This window comes from Anomaloglossus baeobatrachus, chromosome 3 (genome assembly GCF_048569485.1).
Source record: "Anomaloglossus baeobatrachus isolate aAnoBae1 chromosome 3, aAnoBae1.hap1, whole genome shotgun sequence".
Classification (NCBI taxonomy): domain Eukaryota; kingdom Metazoa; phylum Chordata; class Amphibia; order Anura; family Aromobatidae; genus Anomaloglossus; species Anomaloglossus baeobatrachus.
Window position 1 is genome coordinate 4,195,566 of NC_134355.1, and position 23,122 is coordinate 4,218,687.

Below are 23,122 nucleotides of genomic sequence, written 5' to 3' on the forward strand. Positions count from 1 at the left end.
TTATTCTATATATATATACACTGCACAGTACCACTTCTCCTGTCCTGTATACTGGGTGTGATCCTCAGTATCTGTATTATTCTGTATATATATACACTGCACAGTACCACTCCTCCTGTCCTGTATACTGGGTGTGATCCTCAGTATCTGTATTATTCTATATATATATACACTGCACAGTACCACTTCTCCTGTCCTGTATACTGGGTGTGATCCTCAGTGTCTGTATTATTCTGTATATATACACTGCACAGTACCACTTCTCCTGTCCTGTATACTGGGTGTGATCCTCAGTATCTGTATTATTCTGTATATATACACTGCACAGTACCACTTCTCCTGTCCTGTATACTGGGTGTAATCCTCAGTGTCTGTATTATTCTGTATATATATACACTGCACAGTACCACTTCTCCTGTCCTGTATACTGGGTGTGATCCTCAGTATCTGTATTATTCTGTATATATACACTGCACAGTACCACTTCTCCTGTCCTGTATACCGGGTGTAATCCTCAGTGTCTGTATTATTCTGTATATATACACTGCACAGTACCACTTCTCCTGTCCTGTATACTGGGTGTGATCCTCAGTATCTGTATTATTCTGTATATATACACTGCACAGTACCACTTCTCCTGTCCTGTATACTGGGTGTAATCCTCAGTATCTGTATTATTCTGTATATATACACTGCACAGTACCACTTCTCCTGTCCTGTATACTGGGTGTAATCCTCAGTGTCTGTATTATTCTGTATATATACACTGCACAGTACCACTTCTCCTGTCCTGTATACTGGGTGTAATCCTCAGTATCTGTATTATTCTGTATATATACACTGCACAGTACCACTCCTCCGGTCCTGTATACTGGGTGTAATCCTCAGTATCTGTATTATTCTGTATATACACACTGCACAGTACCACTCCTCCTGTCCTGTATACTGGGTGTAATCCTCAGTATCTGTATTATTCTGTATATATACACTGCACAGTGCCACTTCTCCTGTCCTGTATACTGGGTGTAATCCTCAGTATCTGTATTATTCTGTATATATACAATGCACAGTACCACTTCTCCTGTCCTGTATACTGGGTGTAATCCTCAGTATCTGTATTATTCTGTATATACACACAGCACAGTACCACTTCTCCTGTCCTGTATACTGGGTGTAATCCTCAGTATCTGTATTATTCTGTATATATACACTGCACAGTACCACTTCTTCTGTCCTGTATACTGGGTGTAGTCCTCAGTACCTGTATTATTCTGTATATATACACTGCACAGTGCCACTCCTCCTGTCCTGTATACTGGGTGTAATCCTCAGTATCTGTATTATTCTGTATATATACACTGCACAGTACCACTTCTCCTGTCCTGTATACTGGGTGTGATCCTCAGTATCTGTATTATTCTGTATATATATACACTGCACAGTACCACTTCTCCTGTCCTGTATACTGGGTGTGATCCTCAGTATCTGTATTATTCTGTGTATATATACACTGCACAGTACCACTTCTCCTGTCCTGTATACTGGGTGTACTCCTCAGTATCTGTATTATTCTGTGTATATACACTGCACAGTGCCACTTCTCCTGTCCTGTATACTGGGTGTACTCCTCAGTATCTGTATTATTCTGTGTATATACACTGCACAGTGCCACTTCTCCTGTCCTGTATACTGGGTGTACTCCTCAGTATCTGTATTATTCTGTGTATATACACTGCACAGTGCCACTTCTCCTGTCCTGTATACTGGGTGTGATCCTCAGTATCTGTATTATTCTGTGTATATATACACTGCACAGTACCACTTCTCCTGTCCTGTATACTGGGTGTACTCCTCAGTATCTGTATTATTCTGTATATATACACTGCACAGTACCACTTCTCCTGTCCTGTATACTGGGTGTAATCCTCAGTATCTGTATTATTCTGTATATATACACTGCACAGTACCACTTCTCCTGTCCTGTATACTGGGTGTAATCCTCAGTGTCTGTATTATTCTGTATATATACACTGCACAGTACCACTTCTCTTGTCCTGTATACTGGGTGTAATCCTCAGTATCTGTGTTATTCTGTATATATACACTGCACAGTACCACTTCTCCTGTCCTGTATACTGGATGTAATCCTCAGTATCTGTATTATTCTGTATATATACACTGCACAGTACCACTTCTCCTGTCCTGTATTCTGGGTGTACTCCTCAGTACCTGTATTATTCTGTGTATATACACACTGCACAGTACCACTTCTCCTGTCCTGTATACTGGGTGTAATCCTCAGTGTCTGTATTATTCTGTATATATACACTGCACAGTACCACTCCTCCTGTCCTGTATACTGGGTGTAATCCTCAGTGTCTGTATTATTCTGTATATATACACTGCACAGTACCACTTCTCCTGTCCTGTATACTGGGTGTAATCCTCAGTATCTGTATTATTCTGTATATATACACTGCACAGTACCTCTTCTCCTGTCCTGTATACTGGGTGTAATCCTCAGTATCTGTATTATTCTGTATATATACACTGCACAGTACCTCTTCTCCTGTCCTGTATACTGGGTGTAATCCTCAGTGTCTGTATTATTCTGTATATACACTGCACAGTACCACTTCTCCTGTCCTGTATACTGGGTGTAATCCTCAGTGTCTGTATTATTCTGTATATATACACTGCACAGTGCCACTTCTCCTCTCCTGTATACTGGGTGTAATCCTCAGTGTCTGTATTATTCTGTATATATACACTGCACAGTACCACTTCTCCTGTCCTGTATACTGGGTGTAATCCTCAGTATCTGTATTATTCTGTATATATACACTGCACAGTACCTCTTCTCCTGTCCTGTATACTGGGTGTAATCCTCAGTGTCTGTATTATTCTGTATATACACTGCACAGTACCACTTCTCCTGTCCTGTATACTGGGTGTAATCCTCAGTATCTGTATTATTCTGTATATATACACTGCACAGTACCACTCCTCCTGTCCTGTATACTGGGTGTAATCCTCAGTATCTGTATTATTCTGTATATATACACTGCACAGTACCACTTCTCCTGTCCTGTATACTGGGTGTAATCCTCAGTATCTGTATTTTTCTGTATATATACACTGCACAGTACCACTCCTCCTGTCCTGTATACTGGGTGTAATCCTCAGTATCTGTATTATTCTGTATATATACACTGCACAGTACCACTTCTCCTGTCCTGTATACTGGGTGTAATCCTCAGTATCTGTATTATTCTGTATATATACACTGCACAGTACCACTCCTCCTGTCCTGTATACTGAGTGTAATCCTCAGTACCTGTATTATTCGGTATATATCCTCTGCACAGTGCCGCCTCTCCTGTATACTCGGTGTATTCCCGGTATTTGTATATATCCTCTGCACAGTGCCTCCTCTCCTGTATACTCGGTCTATTCCTGGTATCTGTATATATCCTCTGCACAGTGCCGCCTCTCCTGTATACTCGGTGTATTCCTGGTATCTGTATATATCCTCTGCACAGTGCCGCCTCTCCTGTATACTCGGTGTATTCCTGGTATCGGTATATATCCTCTGCACAGTGCCGCCTCTCCTGTATACTCGGTGTATTCCTGGTATCTGTATATATCCTCTGCACAGTGCCGCCTCTCCTGTATACTCTGTGTATTCCCGGTATCTGTATATATCCTCTGCACAGTGCCGCCTCTCCTGTATACGCGGTGTATTCCTGGTATCTGTATATATCCTCTGCACAGTGCCGCCTCTCCTGTATACGCGGTGTATTCCCGGTATCTGTATATATCCTCTGCACAGTGCCGCCTCTCCTGTATACTCTGTGTATTCCCGGTATCTGTATATATCCTCTGCACAGTGCCTCCTCTCCTGTATACTCGGTGTATTCCTGGTATCTGTATATATCCTCTGCACAGTGCCGCCTCTCCTGTATACTCTGTGTATTCCCGGTATCTGTATATATCCTCTGCACAGTGCCTCCTCTCCTGTATACTCGGTGTATTCCTGGTATCTGTATATATCCTCTGCACAGTGCCGCCTCTCCTGTATACTCGGTGTATTCCTGGTATCTGTATATATCCTCTGCACAGTGCCGCCTCTCCTGTATACTCTGTGTATTCCCGGTATTTGTATATATCCTCTGCACAGTGCCTCCTCTCCTGTATACTCGGTGTATTCCTGGTATCTGTATATATCCTCTGCACAGTGCCTCCTCTCCTGTATACTCGGTGTATTCCTGGTATCTGTATATATCCTCTGCACAGTGCCGCCTCTCCTGTATACTCGGTGTATTCCTGGTATCTGTATATATCCTCTGCACAGTGCCGCCTCTCCTGTATACTCGGTGTATTCCTGGTATCGGTATATATCCTCTGCACAGTGCCGCCTCTCCTGTATACGCGGTGTATTCCTGGTATCTGTATATATCCTCTGCACAGTGCCGCCTCTCCTGTATACTCGGTGTATTCCTGGTATCTGTATATATCCTCTGCACAGTGCCGTCTCTCCTGTATACTCGGTGTATTCCTGGTATCTGTATATATCCTCTGCACAGTGCCGCCTCTCCTATATACTCGGTGTATTCCTGGTATCTGTATATATCCTCTGCACAGTGCCGCCTCTCCTGTATACTCGGTGTATTCCTGGTATCTGTATATATCCTCTGCACAGTGCCACCTCTCCTGTATACTCTGTGTATTCCCGGTATTTGTATATATCCTCTGCACAGTGCCTCCTCTCCTGTATACTCGGTGTATTCCTGGTATCTGTATATATCCTCTGCACAGTGCCGCCTCTCCTGTATACTCGGTGTATTCCTGGTATCTGTATATATCCTCTGCACAGTGCCGCCTCTCCTGTATACTCGGTGTATTCCTGGTATCTGTATATATCCTCTGCACAGTGCCGCCTCTCCTGTATACTCGGTATCTGTATATATCCTCTGCACAGTGCCGCCTCTCCTGTATACTCGGTATCTGTATACATCCTCTGCACAGTGCCGCCTCTCCTGTATACTCGGTATCTGTATACATCCTCTGCACAGTGCCGCCTCTCCTGTATACTCGGTATCTGTATACATCCTCTGCACAGTGCCGCCTCTCCTGTATACTCGGTATCTGTATACATCCTCTGCACAGTGCCGCCTCTCCTGTATACTCGGTATCTGTATACATCCTCTGCACAGTGCCGCCTCTCCTGTATACTCGGTATCTGTATACATCCTCTGCACAGTGCCGCCTCTCCTGTATACTCGGTATCTGTATACATCCTCTGCACAGTGCCGCCTCTCCTGTATACTCGGTATCTGTATACATCCTCTGCACAGTGCCGCCTCTCCTGTATACTCGGTATCTGTATACATCCTCTGCACAGTGCCGCCTCTCCTGTATACTCGGTATCTGTATATATCCTCTGCACAGTGCCGCCCCTCCTTCCTTGTGACCCCGGTGTATTTTTAGTGCCTCGTGCAGTAATCGATGCCTCGCCGGGTCACGTGCTGGTGCTGACAGGTTTAGGCCGCTCTGGGCTGCCTGTATATTTTGGATTATTCCTCCGTCTACTGCGGTTGTTGTCGCCCCGATGTTGGTGACTTCTCGTCGGTCGGTCGGCTGCCTGATGTGCACAATCATCTGCGGTTGTTGTCCGTCAGCCATCAGGGACCCTCGTACATTAGGTGTATAAAGGGCAGGCGAGGGGCGTCTGCCCGCGGGGCCGGCGTGAGGAGAGGGGCGTCTGCCGCGGGGCCGGCGTGAGGAGAGGGGCGTCTGCCGCGGGGCCGGCGTGAGGAGAGGGGCGTCTGCCGCGGGGCCGGCGTGAGGAGAGGGGCGTCTGCCGCGGGGCCGGCGTGAGGAGAGGGGCGTCTGCCGCGGGGCCGGAGTGAGGAGAGGGGCGTCTGCCGCGGGGCCGGAGTGAGGAGAGGGGCGTCTGCCGCGGGGCCGGCGTGAGGAGAGGGGCGTCTGCCCCCGGGGCCGGAGTGAGGAGAGGGGCGTCTGCCCCCGGGGCCGGCGTGAGGAGAGGGGCGTCTGCCCCCGGGGCCGGCGTGAGGAGAGGGGCGTCTGCCCCCGGGGCCGGCGTGAGGAGAGGGGCGTCTGCCCCCGGGGCCGGCGTGAGGAGAGGGGCGTCTGCCCCCGGGGCCGGCGTGAGGAGAGGGGCGTCTGCCCCCGGGGCCGGAGTGAGGAGAGGGGCGTCTGCCCCCGGGGCCGGAGTGAGGAGAGGGGCGTCTGCCGCGGGGCCGGCGTGAGGAGAGGGGCGTCTGCCCCCGGGGCCGGCGTGAGGAGAGGGGCGTCTGCCCCCGGGGCCGGCGTGAGGAGAGGGGCGTCTGCCCCCGGGGCCGGCGTGAGGAGAGGGGCGTCTGCCCCCGGGGCCGGCGTGAGGAGAGGGGCGTCTGCCCCCGGGGCCGGCGTGAGGAGAGGGGCGTTTGCCCCCGGGGCCGGCGTGAGGAGAGGGGCGTTTGCCGCGGGGCCGGCGTGAGGAGAGGGGCGTCTGCCCGCGGGGCCGGCGTGAGGAGAGGGGCGTCTGCCCGCGGGGCCGGCGTGAGGAGAGGGGCGTCTGCCGCGGGGCCGGCGTGAGGAGAGGGGCGTCTGCCGCGGGGCCGGCGTGAGGAGAGGGGCGTCTGCCGCGGGGCCGGCGTGAGGAGAGGGGCGTCTGCCGCGGGGCCGGCGTGAGGAGAGGGGCGTCTGCCGCGGGGCCGGCGTGAGGAGAGGGGCGTCTGCCGCGGGGCCGGCGTGAGGAGAGGGGCGTCTGCCGCGGGGCCGGCGTGAGGAGAGGGGCGTCTGCCGCGGGGCCGGCGTGAGGAGAGGGGCGTCTGCCGCGGGGCCGGCGTGAGGAGAGGGGCGTCTGCCGCGGGGCCGGCGTGAGGAGAGGGGCGTCTGCCGCGGGGCCGGCGTGAGGAGAGGGGCGTCTGCCGCGGGGCCGGCGTGAGGAGAGGGGCGTCTGCCGCGGGGCCGGCGTGAGGAGAGGGGCGTCTGCCGCGGGGCCGGCGTGAGGAGAGGGGCGTCTGCCGCGGGGCCGGCGTGAGGAGAGGGCGTCTGCCGCGGGGCCGGCGTGAGGAGAGGGGCGTCTGCCGCGGGGCCGGCGTGAGGAGAGGGGCGTCTGCCGCGGGGCCGGCGTGAGGAGAGGGGCGTCTGCCGCGGGGCCGGCGTGAGGAGAGGGGCGTCTGCCGCGGGGCCGGCGTGAGGAGAGGGGCGTCTGCCGCGGGGCCGGAGTGAGGAGAGGGGCGTCTGCCGCGGGGCCGGCGTGAGGAGAGGGGCGTCTGCCGCGGGGCCGGCGTGAGGAGAGGGGCGTCTGCCGTGGGGCCGGCGTGAGGAGAGGGGCGTCTGCCGCGGGGCCGGCGTGAGGAGAGGGGCGTCTGCCGCGGGGCCGGCGTGAGGAGAAGGGCGTCTGCCGCGGGGCGGGCGAGGGGCGGGATGGCGTGAGGAGAGGGGCGTCTGCCGCGGGGCCGGAGTGAGGAGAGGGCGGGGCCCGGTGAGGAGAGGGCGTCTGCCGCGGGGCCGGCGTGAGGAGAGGGGCGTCTGCCGCGGGGCCGGCGTGAGGAGAGGGGCGTCTGCCGCGGGGCCGGCGTGAGGAGAGGGGCGTCTGCCGCGGGGCCGGCGTGAGGAGAGGGGCGTCTGCCGCGGGGCCGGCGTGAGGAGAGGGGCGTCTGCCGCGGGCCGGCGTGAGGAGAGGGGCGTCTGCCGCGGGGCCGGCGTGAGGAGAGGGGCGTCTGCCGCGGGGCCGGCGTGAGGAGAGGGGCGTCTGCCGCGGGGCCGGCGTGAGGAGAGGGGCGTCTGCCGCGGGGCCGGCGTGAGGAGAGGGGCGTCTGCCGCGGGCCGGCGTGAGGAGAGGGGCGTCTGCCGCGGGGCCGGCGTGAGGAGAGGGGCGTCTGCCGCGGGGCCGGCGTGAGGAGAGGGGCGTCTGCCGCGGGGCCGGCGTGAGGAGAGGGCGTCTGCCGCGGGGGCCGGCGTGAGGAGAGGGGCGTCTGCCGCGGGGGCCGGCGTGAGGAGAGGGGCGTCTGCCGCGGGGCCGGCGTGAGGAGAGGGGCGTCTGCCGCGGGGCCGGCGTGAGGAGAGGGGCGTCTGCCGCGGGGGCCGGCGTGAGGAGAGGGCGTCTGCCGCGGGGCCGGCGTGAGGAGAGGGGCGTCTGCCGCGGGGCCGGCGTGAGGAGAGGGCGTCTGCCGCGGGGCCGGCGTGAGGAGAGGGGCGTCTGCCGCGGGGCCGGCGTGAGGAGAGGGGCGTCTGCCGCGGGGCCGGCGTGAGGAGAGGGGCGTCTGCCGCGGGCCGGCGTGAGGAGAGGGGTCTGCCGGGGCCGGCGTGAGGAGAGGGGCGTCTGCCGCGGGGCCGGCGTGAGGAGAGGGGCGTCTGCCGCGGGGCCGGCGTGAGGAGAAAGGCGTCTGCCGCGGGGCGGGCGAGGGGCGGGGATGGCGTGAGGAGAGGGGCGTCTGCCGCGGGGCCGGAGTGAGGAGAGGGGCGGGGCCGGCGTGAGGAGAGGGGCGTCTGCCGCGGGGCCGGCGTGAGGAGAAAGGCGTCTGCCGCGGGGCGGGCGAGGGGCGGGGCCGGCGTGAGGAGAAAGGCGTCTGCCGCGGGGGCGGGCGAGGGGCGGGGCCGGAGTGAGGAGAGGGGCGGGGCCGGCGTGAGGAGAGGGGCGTCTGCCCCCGGGGGCCGGCGTGAGGAGAGGGGCGTCTGCCGCGGGGCCGGCGTGAGGAGAGGGGCGGGGCCGGCGTGAGGAGAGGGGCGTCTGCCCCCGGGGCCGGCGTGAGGAGAGGGGCGTGAGGAGAGGGGCGTCTGCCGCGGGGCCGGCGTGAGGAGAGGGGCGTCTGCCGCGGGGCCGGCGTGAGGAGAGGGGCGTCTGCCGCGGGGCCGGCGTGAGGAGAGGGGCGTCTGCCGCGGGGCCGGCGTGAGGAGAGGGGCGTCTGCCGCGGGGCCGGCGTGAGGAGAGGGGCGTCTGCCGCGGGGCCGGCGTGAGGAGAGGGGCGTCTGCCGCGGGGCCGGAGTGAGGAGAGGGGCGTCTGCCGCGGGGCCGGCGTGAGGAGAGGGGCGTCTGCCGCGGGGCCGGCGTGAGGAGAGGGGCGTCTGCCGCGGGGCCGGAGTGAGGAGAGGGGCGTCTGCCGCGGGGCCGGCGTGAGGAGAGGGGGCGTCTGCCGCGGGGCGGGCGAGGGGCGGGGATGGCGTGAGGAGAGGGGCGTCTGCCGCGGGGCCGGCGGTGAGGAGAGGGGCGTCTGCCGCGGGGCCGGAGTGAGGAGAGGGGCGGGGCCGGCGTGAGGAGAGGGGCGTCTGCCGCGGGGCCGGCGTGAGGAGAGGGGCGTCTGCCGCGGGGGCCGGCGTGAGGAGAGGGGCGTCTGCCGCGGGGCCGGCGTGAGGAGAGGGGCGTCTGCCGCGGGGGCCGGCGTGAGGAGAGGGGCGTCTGCCGCGGGGCCGGCGTGAGGAGAGGGGCGTCTGCCGCGGGGCCGGCGTGAGGAGAGGGGCGTCTGCCGCGGGGCCGGAGTGAGGAGAGGGGCGTCTGCCGCGGGGCCGGCGTGAGGAGAGGGGCGTCTGCCGCGGGGCGGGCGAGGGGCGGGGATGGCGTGAGGAGAGGGGCGTCTGCCGCGGGGCCGGCGTGAGGAGAGGGGGCGTCTGCCGCGGGGCCGGCGTGAGGAGAGGGGCGTCTGCCGCGGGGCCGGCGTGAGGAGAGGGGCGTCTGCTGCGGGGCCGGCGTGAGGAGAGGGGCGTCTGCCGCGGGGCCGGCGTGAGGAGAAAGGCGTCTGCCGCGGGGGCGGGCGAGGGGCGGGGATGGCGTGAGGAGAGGGGCGTCTGCCGCGGGGCCGGAGTGAGGAGAGGGGCGGGGCCGGCGTGAGGAGAGGGGCGTCTGCCGCGGGGCCGGCGTGAGGAGAAAGGCGTCTGCCGCGGGGCGGGCGAGGGGCGGGGCCGGCGTGAGGAGAAAGGCGTCTGCCGCGGGGCGGGCGAGGGGCGGGGCCGGAGTGAGGAGAGGGGCGGGGCCGGCGTGAGGAGAGGGGCGTCTGCCCCCGGGGCCGGCGTGAGGAGAGGGGCGTCTGCCGCGGGGCCGGCGTGAGGAGAGGGGCGGGGCCGGCGTGAGGAGAGGGGCGTCTGCCCCCGGGGCCGGCGTGAGGAGAGGGGCGTCTGCCGCGGGGCCGGCGTGAGGAGAGGGGCGTCTGCCGCGGGGCCGGCGTGAGGAGAGGGGCGTCTGCCGCGGGGCCGGCGTGAGGAGAGGGGCGTCTGCCGCGGGGGCCGGCGTGAGGAGAGGGGCGTCTGCCGCGGGGCCGGCGTGAGGAGAGGGGCGTCTGCCGCGGGGCCGGAGTGAGGAGAGGGGCGTCTGCCGCGGGGCCGGCGTGAGGAGAGGGGCGTCTGCCGCGGGGCCGGCGTGAGGAGAGGGGCGTCTGCCGCGGGGCCGGAGTGAGGAGAGGGGCGTCTGCCGCGGGGCCGGCGTGAGGAGAGGGGCGTCTGCCGCGGGGCGGGCGAGGGGCGGGGATGGCGTGAGGAGAGGGGCGTCTGCCGCGGGGCCGGCGTGAGGAGAGGGGCGTCTGCCGCGGGGCCGGAGTGAGGAGAGGGGCGGGGCCGGCGTGAGGAGAGGGGCGTCTGCCGCGGGGCCGGCGTGAGGAGAGGGGCGTCTGCCGCGGGGCCGGCGTGAGGAGAGGGGCGTCTGCCGCGGGGCCGGCGTGAGGAGAGGGGCGTCTGCCGCGGGGCCGGCGTGAGGAGAGGGGCGTCTGCCGCGGGGCCGGCGTGAGGAGAGGGGCGTCTGCCGCGGGGCCGGAGTGAGGAGAGGGGCGTCTGCCGCGGGGCCGGCGTGAGGAGAGGGGCGTCTGCCGCGGGGCGGGCGAGGGGCGGGGATGGCGTGAGGAGAGGGGCGTCTGCCGCGGGGCCGGCGTGAGGAGAGGGGCGTCTGCCGCGGGGCCGGCGTGAGGAGAGGGGCGTCTGCCGCGGGGCCGGCGTGAGGAGAGGGGCGTCTGCCGCGGGGCCGGCGTGAGGAGAAAGGCGTCTGCCGCGGGGCGGGCGAGGGGCGGGGATGGCGTGAGGAGAGGGGCGTCTGCCGCGGGGCCGGAGTGAGGAGAGGGGCGGGGCCGGCGTGAGGAGAGGGGCGTCTGCCGCGGGGCCGGCGTGAGGAGAAAGGCGTCTGCCGCGGGGCGGGCGAGGGGCGGGGGCCGGCGTGAGGAGAAAGGCGTCTGCCGCGGGGCGGGCGAGGGGCGGGGCCGGAGTGAGGAGAGGGGCGGGGGCCGGCGTGAGGAGAGGGGCGTCTGCCCCCGGGGCCGGCGTGAGGAGAGGGGCGTCTGCCGCGGGGCCGGCGTGAGGAGAGGGGCGGGGCCGGCGTGAGGAGAGGGGCGTCTGCCCCCGGGGCCGGCGTGAGGAGAGGGGCGTCTGCCGCGGGGCCGGCGTGAGGAGAGGGGCGTCTGCCGCGGGGCCGGCGTGAGGAGAGGGGCGTCTGCCGCGGGGCCGGCGTGAGGAGAGGGGCGTCTGCCGCGGGGCCGGCGTGAGGAGAGGGGCGTCTGCCGCGGGGCCGGCGTGAGGAGAGGGGGCGTCTGCCGCGGGGCCGGCGTGAGGAGAGGGGCGTCTGCCGCGGGGGCCGGCGTGAGGAGAGGGGCGTCTGCCGCGGGGCCGGCGTGAGGAGAGGGGCGTCTGCCGCGGGGCCGGCGTGAGGAGAGGGGCGTCTGCCGCGGGGCGGGCGAGGGGCGGGGATGGCGTGAGGAGAGGGGCGTCTGCCGCGGGGCCGGCGTGAGGAGAGGGGCGTCTGCCGCGGGGCCGGAGTGAGGAGAGGGGCGGGGCCGGCGTGAGGAGAGGGGCGTCTGCCGCGGGGCCGGCGTGAGGAGAGGGGCGTCTGCCGCGGGGCCGGAGTGAGGAGAGGGGCGTCTGCCGCGGGGCCGGCGTGAGGAGAGGGGCGTCTGCCGCGGGGCCGGCGTGAGGAGAGGGGCGTCTGCCGCGGGGCCGGAGTGAGGAGAGGGGCGTCTGCCGCGGGGCCGGCGTGAGGAGAGGGGCGTCTGCCGCGGGGCGGGCGAGGGGCGGGGATGGCGTGAGGAGAGGGGCGTCTGCCGCGGGGCCGGAGTGAGGAGAGGGGCGGGGCCGGCGTGAGGAGAGGGGCGTCTGCCGCGGGGCCGGAGTGAGGAGAGGGGCGGGGCCGGCGTGAGGAGAAAGGCGTCTGCCGCGGGGCCGGAGTGAGGAGAGGGGCGTCTGCCGCGGGGCCGGCGTGAGGAGAGGGGCGTCTGCCGCGGGGCCGGCGTGAGGAGAGGGGCGTCTGCCGCGGGGCCGGAGTGAGGAGAGGGGCGTCTGCCGCGGGGCCGGCGTGAGGAGAGGGGCGTCTGCCGCGGGGCCGGCGTGAGGAGAAAGGCGTCTGCCGCGGGGGCCGGAGTGAGGAGAGGGGCGTCTGCCGCGGGGGCCGGCGTGAGGAGAGGGGCGTCTGCCGCGGGGCCGGCGTGAGGAGAGGGGCGTCTGCCGCGGGGCCGGCGTGAGGAGAGGGGCGTCTGCCGCGGGGCCGGCGTGAGGAGAGGGGCGTCTGCCGCGGGGCCGGCGTGAGGAGAAAGGCGTCTGCCGCGGGGCGGGCGAGGGGCGGGGCCGGCGTGAGGAGAGGGGCGTCTGCCGCGGGGCCGGAGTGAGGAGAGGGGCGTCTGCCGCGGGGCCGGAGTGAGGAGAGGGGCGGGGGCCGGCGTGAGGAGAGGGGCGTCTGCCCCCGGGGCCGGCGTGAGGAGAGGGGCGTGTGCCGCGGGGCCGGCGAGGGGCGGGGCCGGCGGTAGGTTGGGGGCGGGGCCGGCGGTAGGTTGGGGGCGGGGCCGGCGGTAGGTTGGGGGCGGGGCCGGTGGGAGGTTGGGGGCGGGGCCGGCGGGAGGTTGGGGGCGTCTGTCTTACTGCCTGAACATCAGTAGGATAGAGAATGAAAGCTGCACACTGATTGGTTGCTTTGGGGAACAAAGTTTTGTTTCTGCTTATCTTCCACATCTGGATCATGTGACTGAATAGAAAGCCCGCCCCTGATCAAAGCAACCAATCAAAGCACAGCACTCATATCATAATCTACACTGGAGAAATGAAAGCTGCAATTTGATTGGCTGCTGTGGATTAATGTTCAAAACAGCAGCAGACAATGTTTGCATGAGATTCTGGTTCTGGTGTCAGCCCCGAGCAACAGCAGAGCCTGAGCATCACCAGGGCTGCAGCCTGATCTGGAGGTGTAGGGAAGCACGGCCTGAGCATCACCAGGGCTGCAGCCTGATCTGGAGGTGTAGGGAAGCACGGCCTGATCTGGAGGTGTAGGGAAGCACGGCCTGATCTGGGGGTGTAGGGAAGCACGGCCTGATCTGGAGGTGTAGGGAAGCACGGCCTGATCTGGAGGTGTAGGGAAGCACGGCCTGATCTGGGGGTGTAGGGAAGCACGGCCTGATCTGGGGGTGTAGGGAAGCACGGCCTGATCTGGAGGTGTAGGGAAGCACGGCCTGATCTGGAGGTGTAGGGAAGCACGGCCTGATCTGGAGGTGTAGGGAAGCACGGCCTGATCTGGAGGTGTAGGGAAGCACGGCCTGATCTGGAGGTGTAGGGAAGCACGGCCTGATCTGGAGGTGTAGGGAAGCACGGCCTGATCTGGAGGTGTAGGGAAGCACGGCCTGATCTGGGGGTGTAGGGAAGCACGGCCTGATCTGGGGTGTAGGGAAGCACGGCCTGATCTGGGGGTGTAGGGAAGCACGGCCTGATCTGGAGGTGTAGGGAAGCACGGCCTGATCTGGAGGTGTAGGGAAGCACGGCCTGATCTGGAGGTGTAGGGAAGCACGGCCTGATCTGGGGGTGTAGGGAAGCACGGCCTGATCTGGAGGTGTAGGGAAGCACGGCCTGATCTGGGGGTGTAGGGAAGCACGGCCTGATCTGGAGGTGTAGGGAAGCACGGCCTGATCTGGGGGTGTAGGGAAGCACGGCCTGATCTGGAGGTGTAGGGAAGCACGGCCTGATCTGGAGGTGTAGGGAAGCACGGCCTGATCTGGAGGTGTAGGGAAGCACGGCCTGATCTGGGGGTGTAGGGAAGCACGGCCTGATCTGGAGGTGTAGGGAAGCACGGCCTGATCTGGGGGTGTAGGGAAGCACGGCCTGATCTGGAGGTGTAGGGAAGCACGGCCTGATCTGGGGGTGTAGGGAAGCACGGCCTGATCTGGAGGTGTAGGGAAGCACGGCCTGATCTGGAGGTGTAGGGAAGCACGGCCTGATCTGGGGGTGTAGGGAAGCACGGCCTGATCTGGGGGTGTAGGGAAGCACGGCCTGATCTGGGGGTGTAGGGAAGCACGGCCTGATCTGGAGGTGTAGGGAAGCACGGCCTGATCTGGAGGTGTAGGGAAGCACGGCCTGATCTGGAGGTGTAGGGAAGCACGGCCTGATCTGGGGGTGTAGGGAAGCACGGCCTGATCTGGGGGTGTAGGGAAGCACGGCCTGATCTGGGGGTGTAGGGAAGCACGGCCTGATCTGGGGGTGTAGGGAAGCACGGCCTGATCTGGAGGTGTAGGGAAGCACGGCCTGATCTGGAGGTGTAGGGAAGCACGGCCTGATCTGGGGGTGTAGGGAAGCACGGCCTGATCTGGAGGTGTAGGGAAGCACGGCCTGATCTGGAGGTGTAGGGAAGCACGGCCTGATCTGGGGGTGTAGGGAAGCACGGCCTGATCTGGAGGTGTAGGGAAGCACGGCCTGATCTGGGGGTGTAGGGAAGCACGGCCTGATCTGGGGGTGTAGGGAAGCACGGCCTGATCTGGAGGTGTAGGGAAGCACGGCCTGATCTGGAGGTGTAGGGAAGCACGGCCTGATCTGGAGGTGTAGGGAAGCACGGCCTGATCTGGGGGTGTAGGGAAGCACGGCCTGATCTGGGGGTGTAGGGAAGCACGGCCTGATCTGGGGGTGTAGGGAAGCACGGCCTGATCTGGAGGTGTAGGGAAGCACGGCCTGATCTGGAGGTGTAGGGAAGCACGGCCTGATCTGGAGGTGTAGGGAAGCACGGCCTGATCTGGAGGTGTAGGGAAGCACTGCCTGATCTGGAGGTGTAGGGAAGCACTGCCTGATCTGGGGGTGTAGGGAAGCACGGCCTGATCTGGAGGTGTAGGGAAGCACGGCCTGATCTGGGGGTGTAGGGAAGCACGGCCTGATCTGGGGGTGTAGGGAAGCACGGCCTGATCTGGAGGTGTAGGGAAGCACGGCCTGATCTGGAGGTGTAGGGAAGCACGACCTGATCTGGGGGTGTAGGGAAGCACGGCCTGATCTGGGGGTGTAGGGAAGCACGGCCTGATCTGGGGGTGTAGGGAAGCACGGCCTGATCTGGGGGTGTAGGGAAGCACGGCCTGATCTGGGGGTGTAGGGAAGCACGGCCTGATTCTGGGGGTGTAGGGAAGCACGGCCTGATCTGGGGGTGTAGGGAAGCACGGCCTGATCTCGGGGAGGGATGCGGGGGGCACGGCCTGATCTCGGGGAGGGATGCGGGGGGCACGGCCTGATCTGGAGGGGGTATACGGGGGGCACGGCCTGTTCTTGGGGAGGGAGCGGGAGGGCACGGCCTGATCTCGTGGAGGGTTGCGGGGGGCACCGCCTGTTCTCTGATCTTGGGGAGGGGGGGGTGAAGGAGCGTGGCCTGATCTCTGGGGTGGAGAGAGGTGCACGGCCTGATCTCGGGGAGGGATGCGGGGGGCACGGCTTGATCTCGGAGAGGGATGCGGGGGGCACGGCTTGATCTCGGAGAGGGATGCGGGGGGCACAGCCTGATCTCGGGGAGGGATGCGGGGGGCACTGCCTGTTCTCTGATCTCGGGGAGGGGGGGGGATGTGGGGGGGCACGGCCTGTTCTCGGGGGGGGGGGGTGAAGGTGCGTGGCCTGATCTCTGGGGTGCAGAGGGGTGCACGGCCTGATTTTCAGAGGGGTAGGGGGGAGGGTGAATGGGCGCAGTCTGTTTTTGTGGAAGGGTCGGGCAGGTCCTGTTGTCAGGTGGGGCTGTTCTTGTATCTTCCAGAGCTGCAGATTTTCCTGGTGTTTTTTCCGCTGCCGTTTGTTGTTTTCTGGCTCCAGACTTTTATCAGTTTTTATGAGAAATTTTATGAACTTTGTTCAGCGCAATCACACAGTCAGCATCGAAGAGCAAAGATCACACGGGGCGGAGGAGGGGGGCGATGCGTAGATTACACGGGGCGGAGGAGGGGGGCGATGCGTAGATTACACGGGGCGGAGGAGGGGGGCGATGCGTAGATTACACGGGGCGGAGGAGGTGGCGATGCGTAGATTACACGGGGCGGAGGAGGGGGCGATGCGTAGATTACACGGGGCGGAGGAGGGGGGCGATGCGTAGATTACACGGGGCGGAGGAGGGGGGGCGATGCGTAGATTACACGGGGCGGAGGAGGTGGCGATGCGTAGATTACACGGGGCGGAGGAGGGGGCGATGCGTAGATTACACGGGGCGGAGGAGGGGGGCGATGCGTAGATTACACGGGGCGGAGGAGGGGGGCGATGCGTAGATTACAGGGGGCGGAGGAGGGGGGCGATGCGTAGATTACAGGGGGCGGAGGAGGGGGGGGCGATGCGTAGATTACACGGGGCGGAGGAGGGGGGCGATGCGTAGATTACAGGGGGCGGAGGAGGGCGGCGATGCGTAGATTACACGGGGCGGAGGAGGGGGGCGATGCGTAGATTACACGGGGGCGGAGGGAGGGGGGCGATGCGTAGATTACATGGGGCGGAGGAGGGGGTGATGCGTAGATTACACGGGGGCGGAGGAGGGGGGGCGATGCGTAGATTACAGGGGTCGGAGGAGGGGGGGGCGATGCGTAGATTACAGGGGGCGGAGGAGGGGGGGGGCGATGCGTAGATTACAGGGGGCGGAGGAGGGGGGGGGGCGATGCGTAGATTACAGGGGGGCGGAGGAGGGGGGGGGGCGATGCGTAGATTACAGGGGGCGGAGGAGGGGGGGGGCGATGCGTAGATTACAGGGGGCGGAGGAGGGGGGGGCGATGCGTAGATTACACGGGGCGGAGGAGGGGGGGCGATGCGTAGATTACAGGGGCGGAGGAGGGGGGGGGGGCGATGCGTAGATTACAGGGGGCGGAGGAGGGGGGGGGGCGATGCGTAGATTACAGGGGGGCGGAGGAGGGGGGGGCGATGCGTAGATTACAGGGGGCGGAGGAGGGAGGGGGTGATGGCGTAGATTACAGGGGGTCGGAGGAGGGGGGCGATGCGTAGATTACAGGGGGGCGGAGGAGGGGGGGGGCGATGCGTAGATTACACGGGGCGGAGGAGGGGGGGGCGATGCGTAGATTACAGGGGGCGGAGGAGGGGGGGGGCGATGCGTAGATTACAGGGGGCGGAGGAGGGGGGGGGCGATGCGTAGATTACAGGGGGCGGAGGAGGGGGGGGCGATGCGTAGATTACAGGGGGCGGAGGAGGGGGGGCGATGCGTAGATTACAGGGGTCGGAGGAGGGGGGCGATGCGTAGATTACAGGGGGCGGAGGAGGGGGGCGATGCGTAGATTACAGGGGTCGGAGGAGGGGGGCGATGCGTAGATTACAGGGGTCGGAGGAGGGGGGCGATGCGTAGATTACAGGGGGCGGAGGGGGGGGAGCGAGAAATCCACTCCAACATTCTATGAGATGGAAGAGGAGGACGATTAAGAGGGTTGGCATGAGGAGGAGTGAACAACAGAAGGGTCTGGCGGGAGGAGGAGGACGACTGAAGGGTTTGGCGGGAGGAGGATGATAGAAGAAAGGGTCTGGCGGGAGGAGGGCGATGGTGGGTTTAGCGGGAGGAGGAGGATGATGTAGGGGTCCAGTGGGAGGAGGACGATGGTGGGGTCTGGCGGGAGGAGGGTGATGGTGGGGTTTAGCGGGAGGGGGAGGATGATGTAGGGGTCTGGCGGGAGGAGGGCGATGGTGGGGTCTGGCGGGAGGAGGGCGATGGTGGGGTTTAGCGGGAGAGGGAAGATGATGTAGGGTGGTGGTGGGGTTTAGCAGGAGGAGGAGGATGATGTAGGGGTCTGGCGGGAGGAGGAGGATGATATTGGGGTCTGGTGGGAGGAGGGCGATGATGAGGGGGGTCTGGCAGTTGCTTCCTCTCCCCATTGATAACACATGTATGGGGGCCTCGCGCTCCTCTGTGTGGGGGCCTCGCGCTCCTCTGTGTGGGGGCCTCGCGCTCCTCTGTGTGGGGGCCTCGCGCTCCTCTGTGTGGGGGCCTCGCGCTCCTCTGTGTGGGGGCCTCGCGCTCCTCTGTGTGGGGGCCTCGCGCTCCTCTGTGTGGGGGGCCTCGCGCTCCTCTGTATGGGGGCCTCGCGCTCCTCTGTATGGGGGCCTCGCGCTCCACTGTATGGGGGCCTCGCGCTCCACTGTATGGGGGCCTCGCGCTCCACTGTATGGGGGCCTCGCGCTCGTCTGTATGGGGGCCTCGCGCTCGTCTGTATGGGGGCCTCGCGCTCGTCTGTATGGGGGCCTCGCGCTCGTCTGTATGGGGGCCTCGCGCTCGTCTGTATGGGGGGCCTCGCGCTCGTCTGTATGGGGGCCTCGCGCTCGTCTGTATGGGGGCCTCGCGCTCGTCTGTATGGGGGCCTCGCGCTCGTCTGTATGGGGGCCTCGCGCTCGTCTGTATGGGGGCCTCGCGCTCGTCTGTATGGGGGCCTCGCGCTCGTCTGTATGGGGGCCTCGCGCTCGTCTGTATGGGGGCCTCGCGCTCGTCTGTATGGGGGCCTCGCGCTCGTCTGTATGGGGGCCTCGCGCTCGTCTGTATGGGGGCCTCGCGCTCGTCTGTATGGGGGCCTCGCGCTTCTCCTGTATGGGGGCCTCGCGCTCCTCTGTATGGGGGCATCGCGCTCCTCTGTATGGGGGCCTCGCTCTCGTCTGTATGGGGGCCTCGCTCTCGTCTGTATGGGGGCCTCGCGCTCCTCTGTATGGGGCCTCGCGCTCCTCTGTATGGGGGCCTCGCGCTCCTCTGTATGGGGGCCTCGCGCTCCTCTGTATGGGGGCCTCGCGCTCCTCTGTATGGGGGCCTCGGCAGCGATCACTATGTGCGGATTTCTCTGGCCGTTGCGGTGCGTTTGCCGGCTCTGCGCTGCCGGATCTAGGGTCTGTACTCGGTGTCAGTGCTGGTCTCCGGCGGCGCAGCGTCTGGTTCCTGCGCAGGGGTGGCCGGCAGCCTTTCGGATTATGGGGCATCGCTCCTGATTTTCTGTTTCTTACAGGCTTCAGTTTTCCGGAGATCTGGTCCTTGGAGTCTATGATGGCGCCCCCTAAAGACAGGTGAGCGTCCTTCATGTAATGCTGAGCGAACGCCTCCTCTCTGGTGGCAGGAGACCACGCGTGTCCCATGTGTGGAGCCTTATTGGAGGGTCTTTACAGTAACCCGTGTCCCTCCCCCGCAGGTACAATGGCGTCTGGCTGATATTCTTCATGCTCGGCCTCGGCACATTATTACCCTGGAACTTCTTCATGACTGCAACCATGGTGAGTAATAGAAGGAATGGCAGCTCCGGGGGACGCAATTCTGCTCTCCAACACCGGATCTGTGAGCTCACCAGCAGAATATTATACCACATAGTAATGTAACAGCTGCACCCACACAGAGCGGGGAAAGAGGATACAGCCTCCAGCAGAACAGTGAGTGCAGCTCTGGGGTATAATACAGGCGGTAACTCAGGATCAGTAATGTAATGTATGTACACAGTGACTGCACCAGCAGAATAGTGAGTGCAGCTCTGGAGTATAATACAGGAGGTAACTCAGGATCAGTAATGTATATACACAGTGACTGCACCAGCAGAATAGTGAGTGCAGCTCTGGAGTATAATACAGGAGGTAACTCAGGATCAGTAATGTGATGTATGTACACAGTGACTGCACCAGCAGAATAGTGAGTGCAGCTCTGGAATATAATACAGGAGGTAACTCAGGATCAGTAATGTATGTACACAGTGACTGCACCAGCAGAATAGTGAGTGCAGCTCTGGAGTATAATACAGGAGGTAACTCAGGATCAGTAATGTATGTACACAGTGACTGCACCAGCAGAATAGTGAGTGCAGCTCTGGAGTATAATACAGGAGGTAACTCAGGAGCAGTAATGTAATGTATGTACACAGTGACTGCACCAGCAGAATAGTGAGTGCAGCTCTGGAGTATAATACAGGCGGTAACTCAGGATCAGTAATGTATGTACACAGTGACTGCACCAGAGTATAATACAGGCGGTAACTCAGGATCAGTAATGTATGTACACTGTGACTGCACCAGCAGAATAGTGAGTGCAGCTCTGGAGTATAATACAGGAGGTAACTCAGGATCAGTAATGTATGTACACAGTGACTGCACTAGCAGAATAGTGAGAGCAGCTCTGGAGTATAATGCAGGGGATAACTCAGGATCAGTAATGTATGTACACAGTGACTGCACCAGCAGAATAGTGAGTGCAGCTCTGGAGTATAATGCAGGGGATAACTCAGGATCAGTAATGTAATGTATGTACACAGTGACTGCACCAGCAGAATAGTGAGCACAGCTCTGGAGTATAATACAGGAGGTAACTCAGGATCAGTAATGTAATGTATGTACACAGTGACTGCACCAGCAGAATAGTGAGCGCAGCTCTGGAGTATAATACAGGAGGTAACTCAGGATCAGTAATGTATATACACAGTGACTGCACCAGCAGAATAGTGAGTGCAGCTCTGGAATATAATACAGGAGGTAACTCAGGATCAGTAATGTATGTGCACAGTGACTGCACTAGCAGAATAGTGAGTGCAGCTCTGGAATATAATACAGGAGGTAACTCAGGATCAGTAATGTATGTGCACAGTGACTGCACCAGCAGAATAGTGAGTGCAGCTCTGGAGTATAATACAGGCGGTAACTCAGGATCAGTAATGTATGTGCACAGTGACTGCACCAGCAGAATAGTGAGTGCAGCTCTGGAGTATAATACAGGCGGTAACTCAGGATCAGTAATGTATGTACACAGTGACTGCACCAGCAGAATAGTGAGTGCAGCTCTGGAGTATAATACAGGAGGTAACTCAGGATCAGTAATGTATGTACACAGTGACTGCACCAGCAGAATAGTGAGTGCAGCTCTGGAGTATAATACAGGCGGTAACTCAGGATCAGTAATGTATGTACACAGTGACTGCACCAGCAGAATAGTGAGTGCAGCTCTGGAATATAATACAGGCGGTAACTCAGGATCAGTAATGTATATACACAGTGACTGCACCAACAGAACAGAGAGTGCAGTTCCCTTCTTCTGGTCGCCCTAGGCCCCTCTCCCGCAGTGTTGTTTAGCTGAGGTGGGGTGTTGGGGCCTCTCTCCCGCAATGTTGCTGAGGTGGGGTGTCGGGGCCCCTCTCCCGCAGTGTTGCTCAGCAGTGGTGGGTTGTTGGGGCCCCTTGCCCGCAGTGTTGCTCAGAAGTGGTGGGTTGTTGGGCCCCTCTCCCGCAGTGTTGCTCAGCAGTGGTGGGTTGTTGGCCCCTCTCCCGCAGTGTTGCTCAGCAGTGGTGGGTTGTTGGGGCCCCTTGCCCGCAGTGTTGCTTAGCTGAGGTGGGGTGTTGGGGCCTCTCTCCCGCAATGTTGCTGAGGTGGGTTGTTGGGCCCCTCTCCCGCAGTGTTGCTTAGCTGAGGTGGGGGGTTTGGACCCTTCTTTCTGCTGGTTACATGTAGTATAGCAGCCTAGTGTTGTCTTCTCCTCAGTATTTTACCAGTCGTCTGGCCGAGCCCACCAGTGACCGGTTGGCCCCCGCGGACAGCGATGGAGAGGACTTGGCCCCGTACAATGTTTCGCTGGGTAATGACACCGGGATGAGATCTCTGGAGCCGCCGCGGACACAACTGCAGAGCAAGTTCAATAACGTGATGACGCTGTGCGCCATGTTACCGCTGCTGGTCTTCACCTGCCTGAACTCCATCCTGCACCGCCGGTGAGTGGCGGATACCCCGTATTTACAGCCCCTGAGGTTGTGCCGCCTCCTTACTGACGCTCCCTCCCTCCAGAATCTCTCAGAACATTCGTATTGCCGGCAGCCTGGTCGCCATCTTCCTGGTCTTCCTGCTGACCGCCATATTTGTGAAGATCGAGTTCTCGCCAGTCACCTTCTTCACTGTAACTATGATCAAGATCGTCTTCATCAACTGTGAGTGATGGGGGAGGGGGACGAGGCGCCGGAGCTGCCGCGGGGTCCGTCTGACCGCGCTCGTCTCTCCGCAGCGTTCGGCGCTCTCCTCCAGGGCAGTCTGTTTGGATTGGCCGCGCTCTTCCCAGCAAGTTACACGGCTCCAATAATGAGCGGTCAGGGGCTGGCGGGAACCTTCGCTGCATTCTCCATGATCTGCGCATTGGCCAGTAAGTACCGGGCACCCCGATCATCTGGGGGGCGCCATCATCAATCAGAATGATCCCTCCCCTGGGGTGGGGGTAGAATAATCCCTCCCCCTGGGTTGGGGGTAGAATAATCCCTCCCCCGGGGTGGGGGTAGAATAATCCCTCCCCCTGGGTTGGGGGTAGAATAATCCCTCCCCCGGGGTTGGGGGTAGAATAATCCCTCCCCCGGGGTTGGGGGTAGAATAATCCCTCCCCCGGGGTTGGGGGTAGAATAATCCCTCCCCCGGGGGTGGGGGTGGAATAATCCCTCCCTGGGGTGGTGTGATAATCCAGTGATCTGTTTTCGCAGGCGGGTCGGCGCTGGAGGACAGTGCGTTTGGTTACTTTATCACCGCCTGCGCCGTCATCCTTCTCGCTCTCGTCTCCTACTTGGCTCTCGGTAAACTGGTGAGTTGTGGGGTCTGCAGAACGGCCTGAAGGTTGTAAGGTAAAAAGCAAGCGGGGGAGGGGCCGGCAGAGGCGGGAGGGGCCAACAAAGGAGGGAGGGCAGGGGTACGGCAGAGGTGGGGGAGGGGTCAGCGGAGATGGGAGAGGTTGGTGGGGAAGAGAGGGGTCAGCAGAGGTGGGAGGTGGGTAGGGAGGAGAGGGGTCGGCAGAGGTGGGAGGGGGTGGGGAGGAGAGGGGTACGGCAGAGGTGGGAGGGGTTAGCGGGGAGGGGCCGGCCGAGGTGGGAGGGGTTGGCGGGGAGGAGAGGGGTTGGCAGAGGTGGGAGGGGGTGGGGAAGAGAGGGGGTCGGCAGAGGTGGGAGGGGTTAGTGGGGAGGGGCCG

General features: G+C 62.4%; 1 protein-coding gene across 1 annotated transcript in view; it reads left to right on the forward strand.

Annotated features, from left to right (window-relative positions):
• SLC29A1 (solute carrier family 29 member 1 (Augustine blood group)) overlaps nt 1-23,122 on the forward strand; it is an 81,104-nt gene that overhangs the window by 51,906 nt on the left and 6,076 nt on the right. Inside the window, exons 2-7 of the mRNA XM_075338919.1 lie at nt 19,167-19,224; nt 19,347-19,428; nt 21,667-21,893; nt 21,967-22,106; nt 22,181-22,315; nt 22,644-22,741. Coding sequence (XP_075195034.1) covers nt 19,202-19,224; nt 19,347-19,428; nt 21,667-21,893; nt 21,967-22,106; nt 22,181-22,315; nt 22,644-22,741 — 705 coding nt within the window. The 5' untranslated portion in view covers nt 19,167-19,201. The remainder of the gene's footprint in view (nt 1-19,166; nt 19,225-19,346; nt 19,429-21,666; nt 21,894-21,966; nt 22,107-22,180; nt 22,316-22,643; nt 22,742-23,122) is intronic.